The sequence below is a fragment of the Ochotona princeps genome, chromosome 26, assembly GCF_030435755.1.
Source record: "Ochotona princeps isolate mOchPri1 chromosome 26, mOchPri1.hap1, whole genome shotgun sequence".
Lineage (NCBI taxonomy): Eukaryota > Metazoa > Chordata > Mammalia > Lagomorpha > Ochotonidae > Ochotona > Ochotona princeps.
The window spans coordinates 27,184,833-27,210,981 of NC_080857.1; the positions used below are offsets into that span (position 1 = coordinate 27,184,833).

Consider the following 26,149-nt stretch of genomic DNA (forward strand, 5'->3'; position numbering starts at 1 on the left):
TGCGTTCTTGATGCCACCGTGAAGGAAAAAACAGTCTACCTAGAGCAAGTAAACACCAGTTCACTGCAGGATCTGGCAGTTGTTGCAAAAGACCCAGAACAAAGTTAAAATGTCAGCTCTTTTGCTCACAGGCGCGGTGAAATCTGGCCAAAAGACAAAAGTGGATTGAATTTGTAGGTCTGTCTCTTTTCCTTGAACAATTAGCTCCTATTGCAGAGACAGTTATATTAAACAAAAATAGGACAAAGCTTTAGAAAATTAATTTGGATTGTAATGGATTTTAAAAGCCTCTCTTCTGCTTTTTGCCACGGATGTAGGCTGAGCCAGTCTTTGAATTAAAGTCTTCCACTATCTTATCACTAGTATTTGATGGTGTTAGAAAGTTAACTTTAAGGAAGAGATACAGTCCTTTCAGATAAGATGAACATTATTTGCAAAGATGTTTGTTTATTCGCAGGATTTAAAAACATGATACATAAACATTAAATATTTGATTTTTTCCTGAATAAACACATATTGAGTTGTTTAGCATTTATTCCCTGAGATTATATAGTGTGTATCTTATATTTTTTGTATTTTAAGACATGAAATTGTAATAAAATTCACTAGCATTTGTCATTATATATACATGAGGATGACAATTTTCTGTTATATTATGAGGGTACGAGTCTTGTAGGCCACTGGACTAGTTGTATTTTTACTTCTGACAATTTGGATCCGTATACTTTTCAGAAACTCGTTTTTTTTTCATGAACAAAGCAGTAGTCATTAAAAGAAGAATCTGAAGTGTTGAACATCTTTTAGTTTTTTGTTGTTGGGGAGAAATTTTGTGTAGCAAACTTGTTTCTATTCCTACCATCAGAATTTCAGAAACAGATGTTAGAGTGTCTCATGCTTTTTGAATCACTTTGGAAGGATAGAAAAATGATGAAGTGAGTGCCATCAAAGAATCACAGACTTAAAAATGTACCTTTGATCTTGAAGAAGATGAAAAGTAAAGGCATAATGTTATCCTTAATGACAGCTGAATAAGTTTGAATAAATTAACAGATAGTTTTTTTGCATATTTCTTACTCCCACAGTGATGGCCTGCCTAATGTTGCTGGTATTATTATATAATAAAAAGCCTCAGGCTAAAGTCCTTGCTTTGAACATGCCAGGATCCCATATCGGCACTGGGTCTAATGCCAGCGGCCCCGCTTCCCACCCAGCTCCCTGCTTGTGGTCTGGGAAAGCAGTCAAGGATGGCCCAAAGCTTTGGGACCCTGCACCCGTGTGGGAGACCCAGAAGAGCTCCTGGCTGCTGGCTTCGGATTGGCTAAGCTCCAGCCAGTTGCAGCTGCTTGGATAGTGACCCATTGGATGGAAGATTTTCCTCTCTGTCTCTGCTCCACTGTGTATATTCGCCTTTCCAATAAAAATAAATAAATCTTTAAAAAAATCTTCATGGAAAATGGGACAGAAGATGAGTTTCTTACAGTGCAACGAATTTGAGATGTATGCAGAATTTTTTCATAACATGCATTTTTGTGAGTTTTTTTGTGGACATCAGAAAGTTTGCCATTTTTTAATTGCATTCTTTGCAAACATTTTGAAGCCTTCTAACATATGCTGAAACACTGTGTGTGTATATATATATGTATATATATGTGTGTGTGTGTATATATATATGTATGTATATATATGTGTGTGTGTGTATATATGTACCACATGAAAAATGCTATTAATTGAGAAGCAGAGAGAGAAAGAGATCTTCATCCACTCCCGAAAGGCTGGCAGTCGCCATGGGACTAGGCTGAGGCTGACCTGGGTATAGAAGCTGGGGAACTCAATACGGTTCTCCCACGAGGGGTGTCTCAATAAGCCTACCTCAGAGACTCTGCATTGACAGAGTCAAAATCATGGAAACCAGCACGCAATACAGGATGCAGGTGTTATTTATCTTAAAAAAAAAACTGTCCAGCACTTTCTCATAAATCTGTGTTCATTGAGACACTTGAAATATTCCCATTATGGGTCCATTTCCCTGCAGTCATGAAAAGTCTTATTTCAACAGATGGGAAATCTAATATTATCAATAAATATTAAGAAAAAGACAGCAAGTTAATTAAAATTGCTTTCCAGACATATTTTCTAATTTCCCTTAGTTTTATTAACATGCTGGATAGTTTTTTTAAAAGATAAATAACATTTATGTTTTGGAAGTGCTAAGTGATAGCGAAAGATAGAAAGAGACATTCGTATCTGTTGTTTCACTGTCCAAGTGCCTTTGATAGTTGGAGCTGGGTCAGGCCAAAGCAAGAATCTTGGAACTCCAGCTGGGTCTCCCATGTGAGTGTCAGGAATCACAATACTTGGGACATCATCTGTTGTCTTCCCTGGGGAATTAGCAGGAGGTTGGATCAGAAACAACATTGTTGGGGCTTGAAGTGTCACTCTAGGAAGGGCTGTGGACATCCCAAACATTGGCTTAATACATTATGGCGCAAATCCTACTCCTAGGATAGATTACTCAATACTCAGTGATCTCAAATTTGCCAGGAACTTTTTAAAAAGCAGTTGCATTTCTTTTATTTCTCATTCTTTCATATTTTATGTTTTCAATGTATCTCATTTTTCCATATTTTATTTTTTCATTAGCACACAGTAATAATTAGGATTTTATAGGTTTTGGCTTATAGGATGAATGTTTAGGGGTTTTTTTCCCTTAGGTTCTTTGTACATATGCACATTTCTGCATACGTAACCAAGTATTTATGCTATAGGAGAATACTTCAGAAAGTTTTTAGAAAGTTTTTAGAAAGTGGAATTAGAAGATAAATTCATTTTGATGCAAAAATCTTGAAATTCATGCATGATTTTTTTACAGCTACTTTTTCCCATGAACTTGTTGAAGGAGCCTTATATGATGTAATTGTGGAGGCATCTTTTAAAATGATACATAATAAGAGTTTATGAAGACTTTTTGATCCTGTTGTTAGTTTATGTAGATTTTGCTCGCATTATTCCTACTTAATTTCGACTACCCAAAGATGTGCATAAGGAAAATCATATCTAATTAAAACTATTCTGGTTTGTCACAGTAATTCCCTTTGTATTCTCCCTTCTCTTAGAATGGATCCAATTCCTGGAAGAATAGTTGGGTTATGACACTTTGATTGTCGTCAACAGTTACACTGATGGCTTCATATACGAAGAAGTAGCAATAAGGCTAACCAAGCATGTCATGAAACATTTAGCAAGGATAGAGGTAGTTCTTCCATTTATCCCACACCCTTCATAAATCCCAAACAAGTTTGTTAAGTGCAATTGATAAGGGCTAGAGAATTCAGTTCTTCACTCATTGGTGGCCTAATGATTGGACTCAACTTGAAGCAGAAAAAAACCAAATGAAGAACTCAGTTCTGGAGTTGTTTTCGTAAACTTTCAGTTGGTTTAAAAAATTCTCTAAGTTGCCAGATCTGGTTGAACATGGGAGCACATATTGTAGAATGTATCTCACAAGCGTCTGAATTGTATGTTTTGTGTTATCGATAAGAAAATAAAGTGGATAACCTGAAAAATGGGTTTGAAGGAAGGCACGCTCTCAGCCACCCATTTTTACTTTAATTCCTGTATTCTTTTCTTTAAACAACTATTTTGAAGCTAATAGGAAGAGTTAGTCCTCCCTGAAGTGAATTGCTTTAACATTTCGTTATTCCTTGTCTCTCTTTTTGTATCTAAAGCCAAAAAGAGATGCAGTTTCCTCCAGGAAGAGTTCAATTTGCGAAAATCTCAGCCACAGATGAGAATTTAGAAAATGTGGGACTGGCTTTGTGGCATAACACATCAAAATGGCTCTCCAGATGCTGGAATTCCATATCGGAGCGTAGGTTTGAGCCCTGTGTGCTCCACTCCCAATCCTGCTCCCTCCTGATGCACCTGGAAAATCAATGGATAATGACCAGTTATTTGGGGGCCCTAATCCTCACATGGGAAAACCAAGATGGAGTTTGGCACTCTTGGCTCAGGCCTGGGCCAACCTTGATCATTGTAGCTATCTCTCTCTCCCTCTCTCTGTAACCTGGCCTTTCAAATAAATAAATATTCAAAAACATGATTTAGGAAATGTGTGTTCTAGCAGCTTTAGGGAATCTATTCTTTGTGAATATCTGATTTTCACATGTTAAATCATCAGTAAAAGAGGACATGTAGTCAGTTGTTTTTCTGGATTACAGAAAGCATGCATCATTGGCTAAGTGCTTAGCATAGAGTAGGCATTCCATGAATGGCCGCTTTTCTTATTCGGTTTATTGTTACTTTGAATACTGTGGTATTTGTGCAAAAAGTCAGTAGTGATAGTTGGGCTCTGTTGAGTGAAAGTCCTAGCTTTCCAACTGTAGAACTTTAAAAATGGTATGATGAGATCAGGGTCAGCATTTTAATGGTAAATAAGTTTATCTTTAATTATATTTTTCCACTAACTTTTTGAAATGCCCCCATGGATAAACTTCAAATTACATTTTTGTATGTGGTGTGAGGTAGGGAACATGGTTTAGTTTTTGCTCACAGAGGTAGGAAGTTGTTTCAGTACAAATCACTGATTAGGTTTTGCTTGACTCAGTAAGTTTACTTGGTATATTTGCACAAAATCATATGACTATTTAAGAGAGGCTAGGTTTCTGAATATTTAGTTTTGTTGACCTACTTACGTGTTTTTACGGCAATTTCAAGTTATCTTAATGTCTATAGTATTAAATTTCTCTAACTTTGCTTTCTTTCATTTTACATTTGGGACTATGCTAAATTGATCATGTGCAACTCAAAGACAAGTCATATGCCTTGTGCCTAAACTAACCACAGTTGCTTTTGTCTATCTGCATGTGTTTGCCACTTGGATTACTTCAAGTTGTGACTGAAGCTAAGTGACTCTCTTTTTCTTCTTTCTTAGAATCGAGTTTCTTACTGGGGAATGCGCAGATCGTGGACTGGCCTGTAGTGTACAGTAATGACGGTTTCTGTAAACTCTCCGGCTATCATCGAGCTGACGTCATGCAGAAAAGCAGCACTTGCAGGTACGGAATGGAACAAGGGAGGGATCTTAGTCCCCTTCTGAGTGCAAGAGTCTGAGCTTACCTAGAATCAATGCAACAACTAGAGGGCGCTGTTAGAAGATTAGAGAACCAATAGCCAATTGGAAACGCAGCCGATGGGACATTATCAGGAGCTTTTGTAACTAGAGGGTATTTTCTTCAATCTATGAAATCATTATTTCATTCAATAGCAGTTTTTTTTGGACACCCTGTGAGCAGGAAACCAACCTAAGTGCCGCGTGATCAATGAAGCATCGCTTACAAAGGGAACTTCTGAAAACACCCTTGGGAACAGGTGAATATGCTATAGCGTTTGCCTAGGATGCCAGCATCTTACATGAGTGCCAGTTTATGTCCCAGATGCTTCAGGTCTGATCCAGTTCCTGCTAGTGGCCTGGGGGAAAGCAGTGGAAGATGGCCCAAGTGCTGGGGGACTTGAAAGGCTCCTGGTTCATAGCTTCAACCTGGCCCAACCCCAGCTGTTGTGGCCGTCTCAGAAGTGAAATGGAAGATGGAATGTATCTTTCTCCCTGTGCCTCTCCCTCTCTGTCTGTAACATTGACATATAAATAAATAAAAACAAAGAAATAAGTAAATCTTTTCAAGAAAGAGCAGAAGAAATTGTTCTTAACCAAGCAGAAGAGTGGGCATGACATTTAAAGAATATCACCGTGGATTTTCTAAATCCTGTCTTGAATCATACACACTTTGCAATGTTGCTACATTGTAATAGAAGTACTATTTTTTTTTTTTAGTTTTCTGCAACACTTAATCTGACATTTATTTGACTTACCAAAAATTCATTTTAATATTGTCTTTGGGGAGCTGGTGTGGTGGCACAGCAAGCTAATCCTGTCTGTGCACTGTGTGCCAACATCCCATGTGGACACAGTGGTGCCAGCTGCTCCACTTCTGATCCAACTCCCTGCTAATGGCCTGGGAAAGCAGCAGAGGATGGCCGGAGGCCTTGGACACCTGCATCCATGTGGGATACTTCTGCCTGCTCACTTCAGCTCTGTCCATTGTGGCCATTTGGCAAGTGATTCAGTGGATGGAAAATCCTGTCCCTCTCTCTCCAACTCCAACTTCCCAGTAAAATAGATGAATCGTATATATTCATATTCAATATTCATCTATATGTATATATATGCCTTTGACCTGAGAGTGTTATAATGAAGGGGAATCAGAAAACAATAAAAGGAAACCGTATATAAAAATTTAACATCTAAAACTTTTTTAACAATATTTAGTGAGGCCAGATGGGATACAGTTTTCCTTGAGTCAGTTTTTCTTTAAAGCTCTCACTTAAGTAAACCCTGAAATCAGATTATTTTAGAACTACAAAGGATCTGATTTTTTTTTCCAATCCAAATTCTGTTTCTCAGATGCGAAAAAAAATTTGAGGTAGATTATGTTGAAGAGTTTATAAGGGAAAAATGGTGATTTATCTTTTTTTCTGTTTATATTCATAAATTCTGCATCTTAATGGAAAAGAGGAATTTGGTTTTATACCAGTGAGTTTAACCCTGACAGCACATTAGCAGTGTTGTGGAGCCCCCCCAACACTCAGACATACTGAGTCAGATTGGGCCTGGGTGAGAAGGTAGGGCTGGGGGCCAGGTGATGAGATGTTGATCCTTAGCCAGGTAGGAGAAAGAATCAGTTCAAATATCCTCTTGTTCTTCCCTTCTCTGAACCATCCCTGAGTCCTCTCTGTTGAAGTCCTTACATTCAGATTGCCATCCCATGCAAGCAGGTGGGAACTGGAGTCATGCAAAATGATGGGCCCATGCTCAGACACTCCTTAGGTCACTCCTGGAGCGAGCATTTCTTGTGCTTGAACTCTCAGTACGGTGTGTGTTCTGTGCCTGGGGAGCTGAGGTCTGTGTTACGACACAGCGCTGCTGTGTCCACAGAAGGGTTGAAGCTAGGAAAAGACTGGTTTTGCGGTCGGTCTTACACTGGAACAGGTGCATCAAGGAATTCTGGGTGATTTCATCACAGCCTTTAATCTTGCTGGACTGTGCTCATCCTATCTACTGGGAGGCGTTCACTGTTTCTTCAAGACAGGTCTCTCCTCTGATCCCTCAGAGTTCTTTACGTGTGTTGCTCTTGGCACTTTGGCTTTTATTCTTACTGTTTTTATTGTTATTTTGTGAGAAGCCCTGCTTTTCCTATCTTATGTAAAGTTGTATCTGCATCCTTCCTGCCTCCCATCCATTTCCCCTATCCCCAGCCCGTTTTCTTTGGAAAGTGATATTTTCCTTGTTAAATTGTTTACTTAAAATCTGGTGGCATGCTTAGCGAGGAGTCTTGAAAGTTTGTGGAGAATGAGTATTATGAAAAAAGTCATGCATGGATTTCAGATTTTTTGTTTGATGGCACCACCATAAACTTAGCTTTTTAATTCAGCTTTTTTTTTCCTAAGAAATTTTTGAAGTATGCTTTTATTAGTATGTGCCTTCCACCTGAGAAAACCACTTTTTCCAGTTCTACACTGTAAGAGTTTTGAAGGCAGGGATTCCATCTTGTCCACCTTTGCATGCGCTATGGCACCCAAGGCAGTGTTCCGTGTCAAAGTCTGTTGAATACATTGGTCTGTTTTGCAATTTGACCTAGGTCCACCTGCTTCCAAGAACCATGCTTTACTTACACTGTTACATCCCAAGGGCGAATACGTTGGAGGTGGGTGAGCCAGTTTTTCTCCAGTCTTCTTCACTTACCAAAGACAGTATTTTTGAAGCAAGCAGATTCTTCACATACATAGTTATTACTGGCTTGCACACAATACTAAGTATATTTTGCTAATCCAAAAATTGTACCCGGGCCTATGTTTTTACAGGGAATTGAAATCTAACAACTGATAAATGAGCAAATGACATCTGAGGACCATCAGGCCTTCCAGGAAATAATTTATTTTGCTGAGCCTTCTTTTTAAACATCCCCATCACCCCTTCACAATCAAACAATTCCCATGTTACATTTGCTGCAGCGTTGTTCAAAAGATTGAAGACCTAGAAATAATCAAATGTCTAAGAGTGAAAAGTTGTTACAAATTATCGTGGCAAAGCCCTAACTTTCTGCATCGTCTGTTGGAAGCATAACAACATCAGAAAAAGCTATTAGATAAGAATGAAAAAAAAGTCTGGGATACAAAAATGTTAGGAAAACCAACCCTGGAACAGTTTATCAAAGTATCTGTAAATAGTTCAAGGCATTTTTTTTTTTTTACAATTTTAGTAACTACACAATTCAGAAAATGGAATACTAAATTGCTTAGTTCCAATGCTTGTGTGAAAATTCAGCTTATTCTATTTGGTGTCATATGAAAATAATCATGTTGACGTATAACTTGCATTAGATTAGTTCATGTCAAGATTAGAGTGGTACTGTGGTAAACAATTGTGTGTTGTATTTTAAAAACACTCTGATGTGAATTGTCTTGCAGAACAATACCCATACATTGATTTTTTGATGGTATTCAAAAGCTAAGATCTGCTTTTTCTGTTCCTTTGTCCTCTTTGGTACATTCCCCTGAGGAGCAGGTGCACAGAATTAAATTCAGCATCCTCCTCAGTCGGTCACAGTGTTACCCTTGCACTCTGGCTGGACGTGTTCGCTATGTAATGTCTTGGTCTGCTGCTTCTTTTCCCCTGCATATTCTCTTTCTTCCTGTAGTTTCTCATTTTAGTTGCTCACTGTGTATCTTTCTGATCCATCAGTTTGTTAGAAATGTGTATTCTTGAAGTGATACTTGATTGACTGTCTGTAAGACTACACAAATACTGTCATGGGGGAATATGTATGGCTGCTGATTCTTTCCACTCTGTGTTGGTTCTGAGATTTCCTGATGTCTCCACATCATAAGCTGTTCCATCCTGTCTGAGTGTTATTTAGTGTCCCTGGGTCTTTTCACTGTCTTCGTTTGATCTATTGTGCCTACTTTGCTCCCTCAAACCACTTGGAGACAAACAGCCTCATGACATCTTTCTAAGGGCTTGTGTGAAATGTTTTCTATATCTATGCCCAGACGTGGGACTACTGGGTAATAGAATATATGCCTAATTTGTGAATTAAGTGCTAGCAGAGACTGCCCAGGATGGTCTTCTGCTTTTACTTCCACCAGCCAGGGGTGAGGATTCTTTTTTTACTTTTGTCTGATGTATCTTGAATTCTTATTTTTATCTAACACTAAAAAATATTTGATCCTTTAGGTTTCTTTGGAGTAATAATTGCATTTCCAAGCCTGCAGCTATTGCAGGGTTTATTGGAGGACAGAGAAAGTATTGCATGTTAAAGGTCTCGAGGGAATGGTATTTAACAGCACAGGATCTTATTTCGTGACCCCCAAAGAAGTGTTGATATTTATGACACACTGTCAGAGGTTAGGAAAGAAGCACGTTTTAGCATTTAGTGCCCGTTAATCTGAAACTTAGAGCAATCTGTTGTGACGCCTCGTTGTTCTTGTTTGGTTGCAGAGGGATGAGAAGGACCATCAGGCAGGTGGAAGTACTGAGGAGTGAATACACACTGAGAATACAGTCTTTTTTTTTTTTCCTGGAGGCCATTAGAAATTCTTCATCCAAGCATCACATGAGGCAGTGATGCTGAGCCACTCCTTTAAGTTGATTTCAGAAGCAGTCTTATGAACGTGTTTTTTTCAGCAGTCAGCAGTGGCACGTTATGGATGATGAGTGTCAGTGATTGAGGGCTCTGCTTCCCAGCGTGGTGCTGAGGACCGTGTTGGAGGGCAGAGGTGCCTAGTGATGCTGGGGTGGGGAATTTAGAGACGGTTATTGCTATCTGTGATTCTCCTTAATCATGTGTCATAGGTCAGCCGCTTATGAGACTATCTAAATTCTTTTAAAACCATATAAATCATGGGGCTGCAAAAACCCTTTGGTTACAATCCGCTGTTCGAAGGAGTGCCTTTTCCTTGTTTCAGAATTACTTCTTTCAGATTTGGGAAGCTGCACTCTTATTTTTCGATTTTTCTTCCCTAGATCTCCCTTATGCTTCTTTTTGATCCTCTGCCTGTCCACCTCCAGGTCATGCTTGCAAACGATTGCTGCATTATGTCTATCTGGGTTGGGCTTTTTTTTTTTTAATGGGAAAGTGCACTTGCCAGTCTGTGAACTGTGTCCTATAGGTGTTACCTTCAGTAGTGACAGCTGAATGCTGTGTTGCTTTGGTCTAGGGACATCACTGCCCAGGGATAAAGTAGCTTAGATGGCAAGCCTAGAGTTAACAGTTCTTTCCCTCCTTGGAAGTTTGCCAACCTTAACAGACACCCTTATGGTTAGGCAGTATCATAATTATACTTGTTTGTGAGATTCTGATATCAGACAGGAGATCCATAAGTAAATAAATCCCACTGTAAACCAAAGGTACCTGTTTCCAAAATTTGGAAGATGGATATGCATGAATGATACCCATCAGATATTTGGCAAATGATATGTGTTCTAGATCAGGCCTGAAGAAGACTTACTGCTGACTCCAAGACCCACTCTTATCACTAAGCTGATGCGTAGCAGAAGATGGCCACATGATACGGGCACAGCCCCTGGGTGAATGTATCCTTCAACGTCAAGAGCTCACAAAAGGATTCCCAGACTCACACGCATCTCCTCTTATGACCCAGTGACATAGCTTGCAGGATTCTGGAGAAGCCAAACAGCTTGTGTTTGCGAGTGCTTCTTCCAATCCCACCCATTAGAAGCACCTTGGTAGTGTTTTCATGATTGTAGAGCACAGCATGATTTGTAACTTCATGTGTGCTTGTGTCTTATTCCTCGCCTTTTGCATTGTATTATCATTGCTTACATTTTACTGGTGCAGAAGCTGAGAGTGAGAGAGGTTATATAACCTCACACCATTTATTCACAGCCCAAGTACAAATATCCTGTTATTTCATGACTTCAATATTATGGCAGAGACAGATAATTTCTGTGAATCCAATTCTACTTCCCTCCCAATAAAACAGCAGTTGGAGGAATCATTTATAATTATTAAAGAGGACCTTGACATTCCCTGTAAGGGAACAAGTGGAAGTTATGCAATTTTTTTTACAATGTATGTCCCTTGCATTCAGTAAGAGAAATGAGAATTGTGTCAAATCATTATATGTAGCTTCTAAAGCCTGGCTATTAACATTTCTAAAATTTAGGTTCTCTGAAATTTCATTAACCATTTAAAGATGCATTGACATTTAACTTTGGGAAGCTGAGATAAAGTAGTCTGCAAGTACAGCTAACTAACACGAGCAAAGGAATGTCTCAAAGCCACAGAGAACATGGGATCCCTGATTTAGGCAGTATGGTGTGGACAGATTTGCATGGAAGCTTTTTCATAGTTTGCATGAACTGTGATGCTTGTCGTGGAGATATGACGCTGCTGTTCCACAGCATCCATGTCTGATGACCCTTTATTACTTAAAAGCTTCCCTTCACCACTTCAGATGTGTGTTCTGTCTCAGAAACATCTGCCATCACAAACTTACAATAAGAAATGTGAGGGGAGTAATGTAATAAGGATTTTTTAAAAAGAAAAAAATGTATTCAAGTTTTAATCACATTTTTAAAGTAAGTGTCTCTGTTGTCCCAGGGTTTGCTATGTTAGCATTGAAAGAGGTTGGTTAATGGATACATGCTATTAGAGAGTTTTCTTGATTTACTTGAGACATTGCTTGTTCATTTTAATCTTGCCAGGATTTTCTCTGCTTAGGCCTACATCGGATTCCCTCTTAAGGAATATTATTAAATATTTTTTATTTGATTCATAACTTGCAGGTTTTAAAGTTCATTTTGTTTGAAACTTTGAGTTACAGAGAAAGGGGGAGAGATAGAGAAATCTTTCATCTGCTGATTCATCCCCCAAATGGCCACGTTGGCCAGAAGTGGGGAGATCGAAAACTGGGAGCCAGGAGCATCTTTCAGGCCTCATTCTTGGGTGTAGGGTTTCAGGCACATTAGGCATCCTATGCTGCTTTCCCAGACCATTAACAGGCAGCTGGATTGAAAGTGGAGCACCTGGGACTTAGACTGGCACCAAAAAGAGATGCTGGTGTAGCAGGTGGGGGATTAGTGCACTATGCCACCATGCTGGCTCCTACAACTTATTTTTAATTACTCTCTTTTCGTAACTAGCTCTTGTTACTTGTCACATTATATAATTTTTGTTATTCTGTATTTTTCTATGAACAAGCTGTCTATTTTATGTTTCAGGTGATTGAATTATAGAAAACTATCATTTAGTAGTAAGAAGTAAAATGCCTCCTTTTTAAAGAAGACAAATGTATTTAATTAGCTTTACAGCCTTTTTTTTGAGTTTTACAATGTTTCGTCTTTGCTAAAGAAAGAAGATCTATATTTAGATTAAAAAAGAAAGGGAAAGTAGAGGTTAACTAAAAACATTCATTTGTATATAAAAATCTTGCTCATAGTGTTAAAATGTTTTCTCTTTTGTGAGGACAAGGATTCTGTTTAACTGAAAACTTCTAATCCGACTGCAATGAGTTTAAGAGATTTTTCCAAAACTCATAATACCTGAAATTCAGGCTTTCATTTCAACGGTGTTTTTCCATGCAAGTAGACTCTGAAGGTACATGTATTAATGTAGACAAAAGATTATGGAATTAATGTCTCTTAATCTGAGACTTTTACACTTATTATTATGTTAATAAAGCTTGGATATGTAATTGAAAATGAGGGACATGGGTTCCTGATGCTTTCTCTAGTTGCCTTTGTCAGTTTCTAGAATTCTAGTTGTTCAGGTTTCTGTTCTAGAAGATGGATGCAGTGATTAGTAAAAGCGTTACTGTTCACAGCATTCTGCTAGTCACTATGCCAACAGACTATGCTTTTCCTGGTGGAAATTTCGTGGTATAGACGGATGGATTCAGGGACCAATCCTCATTTTTCCCAGAGTGTAATGTAATCAACCTTCAGAGGCCTCAACTGAGTGCATTTTCTTTCAGACTCTGTGCATAATTTTGTTTTTATGATTTTGTACTCTCCCAAAGACTCCAAGGTAGGTTTTAGCTGAAGTCCCAGGGTTTGAGTGAAGCTAAGAGTGAAGTCCCAAAAGGCAACATGGGATTGCCTCTGATCAATATACGATCTGTAAGGTTTCTTGAAATGTGCAAGTAAAGCAATACCAAAGAGGTATGTCTGATCCATCAACAATGTTGTGTATTCTTTACAAGGGGAAGTGGTTTGGACTATACATCTGACACCTGATGCTCCTCTGGAAGCTCTGAAGCTAACAAGCATTATGGATTTTGTAGTTTATAAGTCTTTTACTGTGATTCTTTGGACAGAAATAGCATGCCAGACTTTAGAAAGTTTTTATGTAATGTAGAAATTCACTCTTTCATTTTTGTTTTGTGTGTTCCATCGGTCATGGTGACAGTGTATGTCCGGGTTCAAGACTCCAGCTTTGGTGCTGGCACTGTGGTGTAGGGTTCAGCTACCACCAATGATGTTACTATCCTGTAGGCTCACAGGTTGTGTCCTGGCTGCTCCACTTCTAGCTCAGCTCTTTGCTAATATGCAGGCAAAGCCATGGAAGACAACCCACTGCGCCAATGAAGCAGACTGTGATGAAGTTTTAGGCTCCTGATCTCTGCCTGGCTGTTATTGGCAGTAGGGGAGTGAGCCAGGAAATGGTAGATCTCTCTCTCTGTGTAATTCTTTCAATAAATAAAAAAAATTAAAATATCAGTTTTAGTTTTTAATCCTTAGCTGCTCACATATTTGTTGTAAATCCTCTGAAATGATGAAAATGCAAACGTCTGTTTTTATAGTAATATGGGAGCATACAGAAGACCACGCAAGTTCTAGTCACATAACACCTTCTTAATACTTAATGGAAAAATCACGCTTGTTCTGTCACCTTTAAATATTTGTCAAAAAATTACTGTTGCTTTTATATTTAGGGAAATGAAAACAGTAAAACTAATATTCGTTTGGTTTGTTGTGATTTAGAGTATTTAAATTACTGAGAGTTGAAATGTTTTGTGTCCTTGCTGGAAACTTAGCAGAAGTTTTTGGAAAATATCTGCCTTTCTGTGATATGAACAGAATGCGTTCCCTCTTGGTTAACAAACTGTCATCTTTCTTTATAAGTTTGAATCCACTTCAAGTAGTTTAACTTTCCAGTTTCAGAAACGTGACCTGCTTCCTGGAGATCATTGAATGTGAAGTGTTTTCCCCCATGACATCACTTACTGTGAAAACCTTCATCTTCTTGTCACAATCACTTTCTTCATTTGCGTTGAGGAGTTTCCCTCTACAGAGCCCGTGGCTGCCCAGCTGGAGGTCCTCAAACGGCAGCAGTGACAGCCTTGCCCTGGTCATCTCTTTCTTCTACAACTCTTTCACATTCAATTTGAATTTCCATTCCAGCCTAGTCACTTTCCCATTTTTTCAGTGTACATTTGAATTTATTCTCTTTGTTGACCAGTTCTTGGTTTTCAAGCACCTGTGTTTTATAAAGAAAGACAAAACAAAGAAAAATAAAAGTAACAAAAGAAACCACACACACCTCCAAAAATACCCAACCATGTGGGTTTTTACATAGAGGTAAGGAGGCCACACAATGGCATATTTTCCATCTGTGTGTAAGCTGAGCATCAGTTGTACGGTGATGCATCTGGACAGTATTTAAAAGAAGAAACTGATTGGTTACTCACATCCTGATTGTGACATGTATCTGTTCTTATTATTTCTTTATAGACTGAAGAGCTAGCACAAATGGTAATTAACATTGTGGTTCAAACTGTGTTCCTATGAATCTGGTGTTATTTAAGTAAAGCACTTGAACAATGGAAGTTAATTATTATAATGCTTAAATTTTATTGTATTCAATTATTGATTTAACAGTTATTTTAATAGCTAAATAGAGAATTCGTTATCATAAAATGATTATGGTTTATGCATGTAGGAATGGTATGAAACAGGTACTCCCCTGCCTTCCTTCCTTCTTTTGTCTCTTCGTCTTTCAATATTAAAAAAATTCTAGAGGGCGTTGTCAGAAAAAAGGTCAACAAACATGATTAACACATGGCTAAGCATTTTCTGATCTTTAATATATCCCATAACATCATGTTGTAAACCTCTAATAAACACAATAGTTAAAAAACCTCAAAAATTAAACATTTTTTATACATTATATGGAAGCAACATTATATTTTGTGAGCATATTTGAAACCTTGATCAAAAAATGTTGTATGATTTTATGCAGCATTTGAAAGCAACACAGAACTGAAATGCTTGTTTGTTTTTTCCAGTTTTATGTATGGGGAATTGACTGACAAGAAGACAATTGAGAAAGTGAGGCAGACTTTTGACAACTACGAGTCAAATTGTTTTGAAGTTCTTCTGTACAAAAAAAACAGTAGGTATCTCAGTTATCAACATGATGGGCTAACTTTTTATTGATGCTACCTTTCAGTCCATGGGAGTTGAGCTACAATGTAGAAAGAATGTAAAACTTATTACTCCTGCTCTTGCTGTGGGGAAGGGGTTGCTGGTAGAATTAGAAATGACAAATGATTTTGCCAATGAGAAGCCACCTTGCGAGGACTGGTAGAAAATATGCTGCTTTTTGTTCTGTTTTGTTAATTTCTTATTATAAACTTGTACAGTGCAGGTGTAAGTATTTATAGGGTACAGAGTGGTGTTATGTTAAATCAGCCAATTAACATATCCATCACATAGTTATCATTTGTTTTGGAACATTTGAATTCATTCTCTTAGCGTCTTTGAAATCTACACATTTATAAAAATATATCGTAAATGTACTGTTCATTTATTAACTATGTTCACCATGTTGTACAATATAGAGAGAAAAATAGCTACTTCCTCTTGTTGAGCATGAGCTACGTACTGTTCATCAACTCCTCATTCCCTCCCGTCTGCCATCTGGTAGCCCTGATTCTATTCTCTGTTTCTATGAGCTCAGTTGTTTTAAATTTTACTTTTATGGGAGAACACAAAGTATTTTTCTGGCTGTGCTTGGCTTATTTCACTGACCGTAATGTTTGCCAGTTGCATCTATATTGTCTTAAATGATGAAGAATCATTTTTTAAGGTGAATAGCATTCTGTTATGCTTGCACCCTAGTTTCTTGAACCATATATATGTTGATTGACACTTCAGCTGGTTCCACATCATCAGTATTGTGAGCAGCGTTGCAATGAATATGGAGCACAGCTATATTTTTAACACCCTTACTTCAATCTTTTGGATAAATACAAAGAAATGGGATGGCTGGATCATGTGGTGATATTTTGCTTTTTTAGAAACCTCCATAGTTTTCTACAATGGTTGTTCTCATTTACATTCCTGCCCAGACTGCATAAGGTGGTTGCTCTCTTCACATTCTCAGCAAAACTTATCTTTTGTCTTGGTAATAGTTGTTCTGAGATGTGAGAGATGATGTCTCATTGTAACTTTAATTTGCATTTTCATAAAGGTGGATGACACTGAGCATTTTGCAAGTACTTGTTGGCCATTTGCGTTTCTTTCTTTGATAAATATCTGTTCAGATTTCTTGCTCACTTTAAAATCAGGATATTTGTCTTATTTCTATAGAAAAGCTTGAGTTCCCTATATATTTTGACTACTAATCCTTTGTTGTCTTATATTTTCTCTTAGCCTTTAAGTGTAATCATTTTTTGTGTCATTTCACAAAAATATTTTGTAACCAGTAGTTTTTATAAAGGTACATTTTTGTAACAGCAGCTAAAGTGATGAAGAAATTCATATTTCTATTTTTTCTTTCTTATTGTTATTATTTTCATGATACAGCTTTGTAGGTATAGGGATTTTCCATCCCTCTACCTTCCTCTCCGTTTTGCCATCCCATGATTTTCCTCCATATTATTATGGGACTACAGTATTGTAATACTGACAAGCGTAGCATTCTGCTGTGTAAGTGTATCATGGCATTGTAGCCATAGGAAAAGGTAGAAAATCTAGTTTCACACTGGCAAGGCATTTTTTTTGAGAGGTCTCACTTTATTCAGCAGTGGATATGCATACTGCAACGTATCTCCACTTTCCAGTAAGCTAGTCAACATTATACAGTTCATCTATGAGAATAGATGTGTAATGGGTAAAATAAAAGGGGAGTTGTAACAATGAGTATATGCTATTTTTTCCTGCATTAAGTGTAGATAATGTGAATGTATGGGAACTGCTTGAGGTGAGTATGTATTACTGTGGCCTTTCGGTAGACAGTTTTTCAGAAGACTAGTGTAACTAATCATTCCTTTCAGAATAGGCCCTTCACATCTGGTAAAGCTGCGAGGACTACGGCGTGTTTTGCAATGTGAAATGTGTACATGGCTACTTGTCCATTTGGGGGCAGCTGTTGTGGTGGAGCACATTAAGCTACCGTTTGGGATGCCTACATCCCACATGAGAGTGTTTAGGTTTGAGACATGCTTCTAACCCAGCTTAGTTCTAATGTGTACCTTGGGAGGCAGCAAGTGATGGTTCACCAGGTTGCATCCTTGCCCTCTATGTGTGAGATCTGGATGTCCTGGCTTGGTCTAGGCCAGTCCCGGCTATTTCAGGCATTTGTGAGGGGCCCAGGGGACAGAATGTCTCTATCTTTCGCTGTCACTGTGCATTTTGAGTAAATAAAATAATAAAAAACAAAACTCCCCAAATATCTATCACATAGGACTCCAAAGATTTTCTGTCGGAGTTTGGAGGGAGAAAGAGTAAAAAGAAAGCCAACCAGTACACCCAGCATTCAGATTCCCTTTCTCATTTGTTTTTGTGTTTTGAATGATCACCTGCTTTTATCTACTTTTGCTGCTTTCCCAAATTACCCCCCTCAGATCATCCTTCCCTTTCTCTCTCATCCCTTCCCTTCTTCTGTCTCAATGAACGGTGACTGAATAAGACAGACCAGTCATTTTAGTAATAGTCATAAATAATATCAGCACCTATAGTATCTTCAGTGGAAATTATAGAATTCATAGTTACTAAAACCTTGCCATCTTTTAATGACAAGCATTTGTTTCACATTCAGTGCCTGTTGGATCTTGTGGGATATAATTCATCATCTATATTTTCCTCAAGCATTTGTTCGCTGTGAAATATTTGAAGTTAAAATTAGATTTTCTTTTTTTTATTAATAGATTAACAAAGGGAGAAAAACAAGCCTAGGCATTGCTTCAGAGCAGTTTAGTTGACAATGGATCCATTTGTCTCTGGTAGTTTTTACCTAAGGAATGACTTACCATCTTTCATTTGGCCATCAAGGCCAAAAAGATATTTCTGTTCCAAGCATGGCACTTGTCTTCTCACCTGGAACACAATGCATTCTGAATAGTCAGCTCTGTCTGTACTAAGCCCTTCTCTACAGATCCAAATACATCTTGATTGATACATTGCGAGCAAAGCTGGAGGATGAAGCTCCCATTCTCATAGACTTGTTATCCCTTCAATGGATTAGATGTGTGGCTTGAGTTTAGCAGGCAATGTGTGCATACACCATTGGATTGAGGTCATTCATGCTGAAATTTAAACAGAATAAACAGGTCTTTGCGTGCTTTTGATGAATCAAAACTGTGTCCTCAATTTCTGCATGTCTCAAAAGTGCCCATGGGAGTTAAGATTTGCTTATTCAATCAGGTTAGTAATGGCTTGAATTCTTTACTTTTAAAGGATGTTTTCAAAAATATTTTAGATCTTTCACCTTGCATTCATAGATTGACACTGATCTCTGACCTCTGTTCTGGCCTGTGCAGTTCTTTGCAGATGGGTGTCTATGTACGTACAGATGTCTGCTTTTGGCCGGTAGGAGACTAGCCCCATGGCAGTGTGTTACATTTCCCTCCATGTGTACTCTCTGTGACTGGACTTTGTTTTTGTTTCTTGCTTTAAAGTGAAGGATAGGTATTATCTATGTGTTAGAACAGAGATCTACTCTATATAGCTGGCTTAGAAAGTTTATAAATGAGTTTGCTGAAGAGAAAGACCCTGATTTACTATGCAGCTGAATGACTGAAATGGCTGGTGCTGGACTGGTGCCAGATCTAGAGTCTGGAACCCAGCTCAGGTCTCCCATGTGGGTTGCAGGAACTAGAATCATCAACACTACCTCCCAGGGTCTGTATTGGTGGGAAGCTCAGGCCAGCAGCTGGATCCCGGACTCCAATCCAGGCACTCTGACATGGGTATAGCTTGTGAAGCACTAAGCCAGATGTCTGTTCCCTTGTGATTTTGTTATTGTTAGAAAAATTCACAAGTCTGTGTAAAAATTATTTAGGAAATGCTTGAACGCCAACCCTCCTAACACTTTCATTAAGTAATTGGGTTAAACGCTATCTAGCAAATGGGGGAAATGAGAGCTTTGATTCAGTGCTCGTCACGGCTGGCATTTCGTTTTGCAGCTTCTGTTCTTTGCAGCCAGTACTCTGAATAGCAAGGGAATCTGTGTCTACAGTGGGGGAAAGAATTAGCAACTCAGGGACAATGATTTTAAATAGCTCTTTCTGGGTATACAAAGGCAGAACAATGACAGCTGCCACTCTCAAGGCCAGGCCACTGCTCTGGATGTGCAATGTCTTCTCCGCCCACCTCCAGACCCCCTGAGTCCCTGAACCCCAAATCCAGGCTAAGAAGTATCTTTCACCATCTACTTGACAAGCATGTAGCCTAAGTAAGGAGGTCTGCCCCATCAATTGAAAATTTGCAAATAAACATATATTTAAAATTGGTGCTTTGTCTGAAAACTGCCCCAATTCTTCCACAGTTGGAAGAGTTACTGTTTTCATAGGAGGGCACAAAATGTAACATTGTCTTCAACTTCAGACAGACCCTGGGAATGGCCTGTTTGTGATGGCCCTTTCTCTTTTCTTCTAACTTCTCTGTCTCTGACTCTCTGTGTAACAGGTATAGGGCACAGCCACGAGAACACGGGGCTGGTGATTCATAAACTGTGCACATCACTCACTGTTCCTAGACACATTGCATAAAAATAAGAAACAAAAGCAAAGAACAAGCCTCTGTGGGAGACGGTGGGGTTATTTTTTGAGGGCCCTTTCTCATCCTGCAATCATTTTGGAAAAAGACCTGTCCTTCATTGCTCCCTCTGGGGTTGCAAAGGACTTGGCTTGTCAAAGCTGAATATTCCCATGGAAATATCCTCTATCCAATTTTCTGGCCTCTTAAGCCCAGAGTTAAGCCACCTCATCTTTTCTAAGTGACAAAATTCCCCTTTGTGGTGACACTAAGGTGAGTTTTTTTCTTCTTTTTTATGAAGTCAGGGTTATAGAGTTGTTTCTTATTTGATTTTCTTTGGAAGCCACTAGGAGTCTACAATTCCCACATGCACACTTTTAACAGCTGAACATTTTACACCCCAAGTCTTAGACTTGAAAAAAAAACCCACCATTGTCTTTCCAGATAGACTGTTTGGAGAGTCTTTACTGGTTTGGGGATAACAAATGCAAAATGTGTCCTTTGATTTGGAGGGAACATTGCTTCACTGTTTCTATCATTTAATGGATAATTACCCCTTTGATAGAATTTCTTGTGCCTTCACATCTTCATCATTTGAATACATAGGTCCTGGTTGCTCTAGATATTAAGCTTTGAAGAATTGAAACCCCTCTCTAGAGTGAGAAGTTTTCAGTCTTCGAAGAATGTGACAGAGTCTAGCTTCATGCTTTGAGTGAGGGTGGAGGAAGTGGTGGCTCTTAAAGATGCCCGAAACCCTCAGGGACACTGAACACACACATCATGTGTTGTTGACACATCTCTCTCTCCCTCTCTTAGTCTGACTTGAGGATATAGTCAAGGCTTTAGAGCTGTAATGCAAATCTGTCTGACTGATGGAAAAGCATTTAAGATGATAGGAATAGCATTTCAGACATTCCTCCAAGAGGACTATTTCTCAGAGTAGCAGATACTATTGTTACAGTTAATTGAAAATACTTGTCAAAGTGACAGGATGAGTGAAGCAGGATGAGTAGGTATATTTGGGAAGATTTTCCAAAGGGAGATGGTGGGTACCACAGTGGTTTAGGGATCCAGAACTAAAGGTGATGTTGACATGACTTAAATGGTTTGTTGAAGTCTGTGATCTGTTTTAGTCTTGACATTTTTGGTTGCAGTGTATGCTTGTTGGAGCTGAACAACTAGTGGTTGATAGAGAAGTAGAGGCTTTATGATGCTTTGCAAAAACTAAAGGAGTGTTGTTCTGTCGCTGCTTCCTGGTATGCCAGTTCAAGGAACGGAAAGGTAAGAGAACAAACCTCTGCTGTGGCCTCGTCACACTCCATTGTCCTTTTTCCTTTTCTTTCTCTCTGTTACAGGAACCCCTGTTTGGTTTTACATGCAAATTGCACCAATAAGAAATGAACACGAAAAAGTGGTGTTGTTCCTGTGTACTTTCAAGGATATCACATTGTTCAAACAGCCAATAGAAGATGACTCAACAAAAGGTACTCTTTAGGATTGCTACAATTAAGAATTAGACTGTGAACTGTAAGATCTTATTTTAGCAGATGCCAGTGGTTAAACCAAAAACAAAAATTGTGTTATGTGGCCCTTCTTTCTGATTTGTATGCCTGTGAATGGCTGCCCAGAATAAATTTCATTCACTGACACTGTTTGAATGGAAGCTGTATGATTGTCAAAGTTGAACTAATAGTTGATTAACTTGTTACGATAGAGAGGCTGAGCTATAAGAAAGAAATTCAATAAAGGAGCTTTAATTCAGAGTCACTGTCATCAGATTTTCAGCTCTCTGGACCATAGTGAGCACTAGAACCAGAAATGTGTGTGATCTGTCGCATGGTTTGGGTGAGATTCAGCCTAGTTGATGAGTTGACTGTATTTGGTTGAGTGGTTTAGTTGCCCTTTCTACATTACTTTTTTTTAAGCTGTTATCTCTTCAGTTGATGTAAATTTTCTTGAGTAGATGTTGCTGGATTATGGAAACTTTAATTTTGGCATCAAGAGGGTGGCTGGCAAAATGCAACTCTCCTGACTGGAGTCTTGCAATATCCAGAAAGAGAACTGCAGAGATCAATAGTGGCATGCACTCTTACCTCTTTTGCTATGTAATTTATTATGAATGTATTTTCTTCAATTATGTTTAAATTAGAAGCTGGTATCCTATAATGAAGGATTTTAAATGTCCTTAGAAGCGGTTTTTATAAAATATTATTTTTAATGATCTCTTAGGAGACTTAAAGTGAAATATATTCCTCTTTGCATTTCACCAGCATTGCCTTTTGTTACGTTTTTCAGAAGATCTGGCACAGAGACTTTGATCCTTTCAATTGTAAGCTCAATTATAAAACCACATTGAGTTTATTTCTTGCATATGCATTGACACACATAATATACAGCTTCAGCTTCTAGTTAACATCAAATTTCAAGGAAATACATTTAGCTTATCTGAAGTCTGACACAGAACAATTCATTGGTTATTGTTTATTAAAATGAGATAAGCAATATATATCATATCCTGAATGACTGAACAAAACATTCAAGTTTAGACTCATGTGTCTGTTGTCCTGCCTTTGCACATAGCTGTGCTGTCTGGGAAGTTAAAGTTAAGCCTAAATACTGATTTTTATTTACTAAATAGTATTCTAATAGTGTTAGATTTGAGTCTTATTTAAATGTTTTAGTCGCAGGGGAAGTTGATTATCTCGCATAGACCCTTCACTAGGTTAATTCAATTCTGGCCCAAACTCCCAAATTTCTACAAATTTAAAGAAGGAAATAGCAAAACTATGTTTCTACACTATGAAGGAATTAAGCTAGAAATCAGTGACCGATTTCCCAAATACTTGGGAATGAAACAACGTACTTCTAAATAACTTACGGGCAAAAAAGCCTTAAGATAAATTGGAAAAATTGTGAACTAAGTGAAAATTATGAAATTTTGGGGGTGCAGAAAAAGAAGTGCTTAGGGTAAAATCTGTAACATGAAAGGTATATATTAGAAAAGAAGAAAGATATAAAATCAATAACATAAGCTTCCCACCTTAGAAAAAGAAGGGCAATTTAAAACAAAGCAAGCTGAAGACTAGACATAATAAACCTCAGAGCAGAAATCAATGAAATAAAAAGCAGGACAACATTAGAGAAAATCTCTCAAATTCAAAGCTGGTTCTTTGAAAAAGATTGTTTGTTAATAAACTTCTAGTCAGACTAACCAAGAAAAAAGGAACAATATACAAATCAACAGTATTCTCCTTGTCCCCCCCTCCCTTGCCCAGCTACAGGAAGGTAAAAAAGAGAATATGGAAATCAACTATGTAAAAATCATCAAAAATAAAAATTATTCATAATAAAAAAGAGATTAAATAAAACCCATTATTATTTATCCAATGGACTTTAAAACATGATAAAGGAGTACTATGAACAACTCTGCAGCCATAATGGAAAACTTAAATACTTCGAAATACTCATACTACCCAAACTCACACAAAGGAAGATAACATAAAAAATCCTGTAACTACTTCAAAATAATAAATAAATAGTCACCTTCCCAAACCAAGAAAAGACCATGTGCAGATGGTTTCATCAGTAGCTCTCAAACATTTAGGAAAGAAAGAGTACTATTTTTCCAGGCACCTTGCAGAATATAGAAACAAAGAATTTCAATTCCTTCATACACACACACACACACACACACACACACACACATTATGACAATAAAAGTATAAAACAATAAATATATAATATATAATATATAATAGATAATAGATAATAGATAATAGATAATATGTAATATATAAATAACATATACAATATGTTATAACACATTATTATATAAGATATTATGTAAATAGATAATAAAACTATGAAACAATTTTTTCATGTCTATACCTATTGAAACTAATCTTCAACAAAAATAAAATTTGGTCACACATAACAATTTTATATGACAATCAAGTGATGCTTATAATTCTTGTGCAAGGCTGGTTCAGCATTAAAAAAATAACCCAATTGATATTAACCAACAGATCAACAGACAATTGAAGAAAAATCATACAATCGTATCAATTGGTGTTGGAAAGACATTTGATAAATACCAACATCCATTCTTGGTTAAACTCTCAGCAAAGTAGCAATAAAGAGAATCTACCTACATCTGATAAAGAATGTCTATGAAAAACCTATATTTATCAGTGAGCTTTTTTTTAAAGTAAAAATAAATCATTGATGTTTAATTTGTGATCAAATGCATTCTTCAAGTGAATTTTCATTTACTTCATATGAGATTGGATAAATCTTATGTCTCAATACATGAGGATACTTCAAATAGTTCATGGAAATGGAATTTAATGATAAACCTGCTGCAAAAATTTTGAAAACCTCAGATTGTGTTTTGACAACACAAATTGACCATAAACTTTTTGAAGATTCCCTGTACACATCAATATCAAGTGGTTTTTTTTTTTCCCACCAAAATGAACTTATTTTTAAATTGCTTTTCTCCCTGAGCTTTTGGAAATCTGCTCATATAATTTTTTGTATTGTTTCTCTCATTTTTAAGTGCTGTTTTCAAGCACAGTTGAAGCTGGTCAGGCAAAAGATGTGGCCTTCTCTCAGTTTTGATAAGATGAACCTCGGTGGGGCTGGCAGTAATGACATACCTATTTATGGAAAGTGCAAGTTGGCAGTGTTTTACAAAGAAGCAGAGGCAAGCATGCAGATGCTGAAGCCCTCGTTGATATCAGTGTTTCCTGATTGATCTCATCTGACCTCCATCTCTCCGCATCTCCATGTCAGAATCTCAGAATTCGTCGTCAGGCACTTTCCCTTTAGTGTGAATAATTCATCTTTACAAAAAAAAATGAGTAAGCTTTAGAGCATTTGATTTTTAAACTATTGGTATGCAGATCACTTGATTTTAAACTATGGGTTTGAGAGACATATTTGTGAATTATAAATGATAGAGAAAACCAGTTCCTATTGTGTAAATCACTGAAAACAAATATATGCTTCCAGTAGCAGAATTTGTAGGAGAAGGGCTTATCATGGATAAACCTTTCAGAGGCCTGCACACCTTCCAAATACATAACAGATGACTGTAAAAGTCATAAAATGTAACTATGAATGGTGTGTATGAGCTGCTTTCTATTATTCATGTGAGCTGTACATTCACATGAAAAATTCAAAGGAAATGAAATATTTATGTTATTAAGTCATTACCCTAATGTAACTTTGAAGCTGGCATTATAAGAAAGTATGTTTTGAAATCTTGGCACAGTAATACATTTGTCCTCATTTGAAGCAGGTAAAATGGGCTGTGGAACATTTGGGAAATAACCGATGGAGTTTCTTTATAATACCGTAATATCAGTCAATTTGAGTCTAGAGTGTTGAGCTGGAGAACAGTAGACTTGCTTTTGATTCAGTCTTGGACATGAGATTTACTTGACAGAAACCTATTCATGGCCCTATATGCAATGTTCTATTCCCCTTGCCTAATGGTTATCTATTTTCCTCCCAGTTGAAAATTGTAGTTAAGCACAGAATGGGTTTCAGGCATACTCTAGGCCATGTAGATACAAAACTTCTTCTTTCACATTCTGATGGAGAAACAACCAACCAAGTGACTGTGTAATGGAAACTTTCCTCAGGTGGCTCCTGTATGCCCCAGTTATCAGCTGAATAAGGCTGGTAAGATGTAGGGATGTATGAAGGCTGTGAACAGTAGCCATGAACTGATTATGTAGAAGAGTGGCACTGGAGTAGAAAATGAGCAGAGGCAGGCCCTGCAGGATGGCTGGGCAGCAAGGACGATCGTCTGAAGAGTCATGGTCATGACTCTCACTAGTGTCTAGCTTTGTTCCATGTTTTATCTCACCCATGTTTAGTTAATGGGCTACAAGCACAAAAGCAGAGGAAAAGTTAGTGAGAAAAATTAGGAGTGCTCATGTATCAGACAGTTGAGAGTATTTGCAAGTGGATTGTTTTTTGTAATTTTTTTGTGAAAACAGCAATTTTATTTCATTTCATTTCATTTTATGATATAGTTTCATAGGCTCTGGGATTCCCCCAACCCCTCCCCATACTCTCCCCACAAGG

General features: G+C 37.7%; 1 protein-coding gene across 1 annotated transcript in view; it reads left to right on the plus strand.

Annotated features, from left to right (window-relative positions):
- Positions 1–26,149, plus strand: part of KCNH5 (potassium voltage-gated channel subfamily H member 5) — a 240,630-nt gene that overhangs the window by 9,593 nt on the left and 204,888 nt on the right. The window contains exons 2-4 of the mRNA XM_004584494.3: positions 4,931–5,054; positions 15,361–15,467; positions 21,409–21,537. Coding sequence (XP_004584551.1) covers positions 4,931–5,054; positions 15,361–15,467; positions 21,409–21,537 — 360 coding nt within the window. The remainder of the gene's footprint in view (positions 1–4,930; positions 5,055–15,360; positions 15,468–21,408; positions 21,538–26,149) is intronic.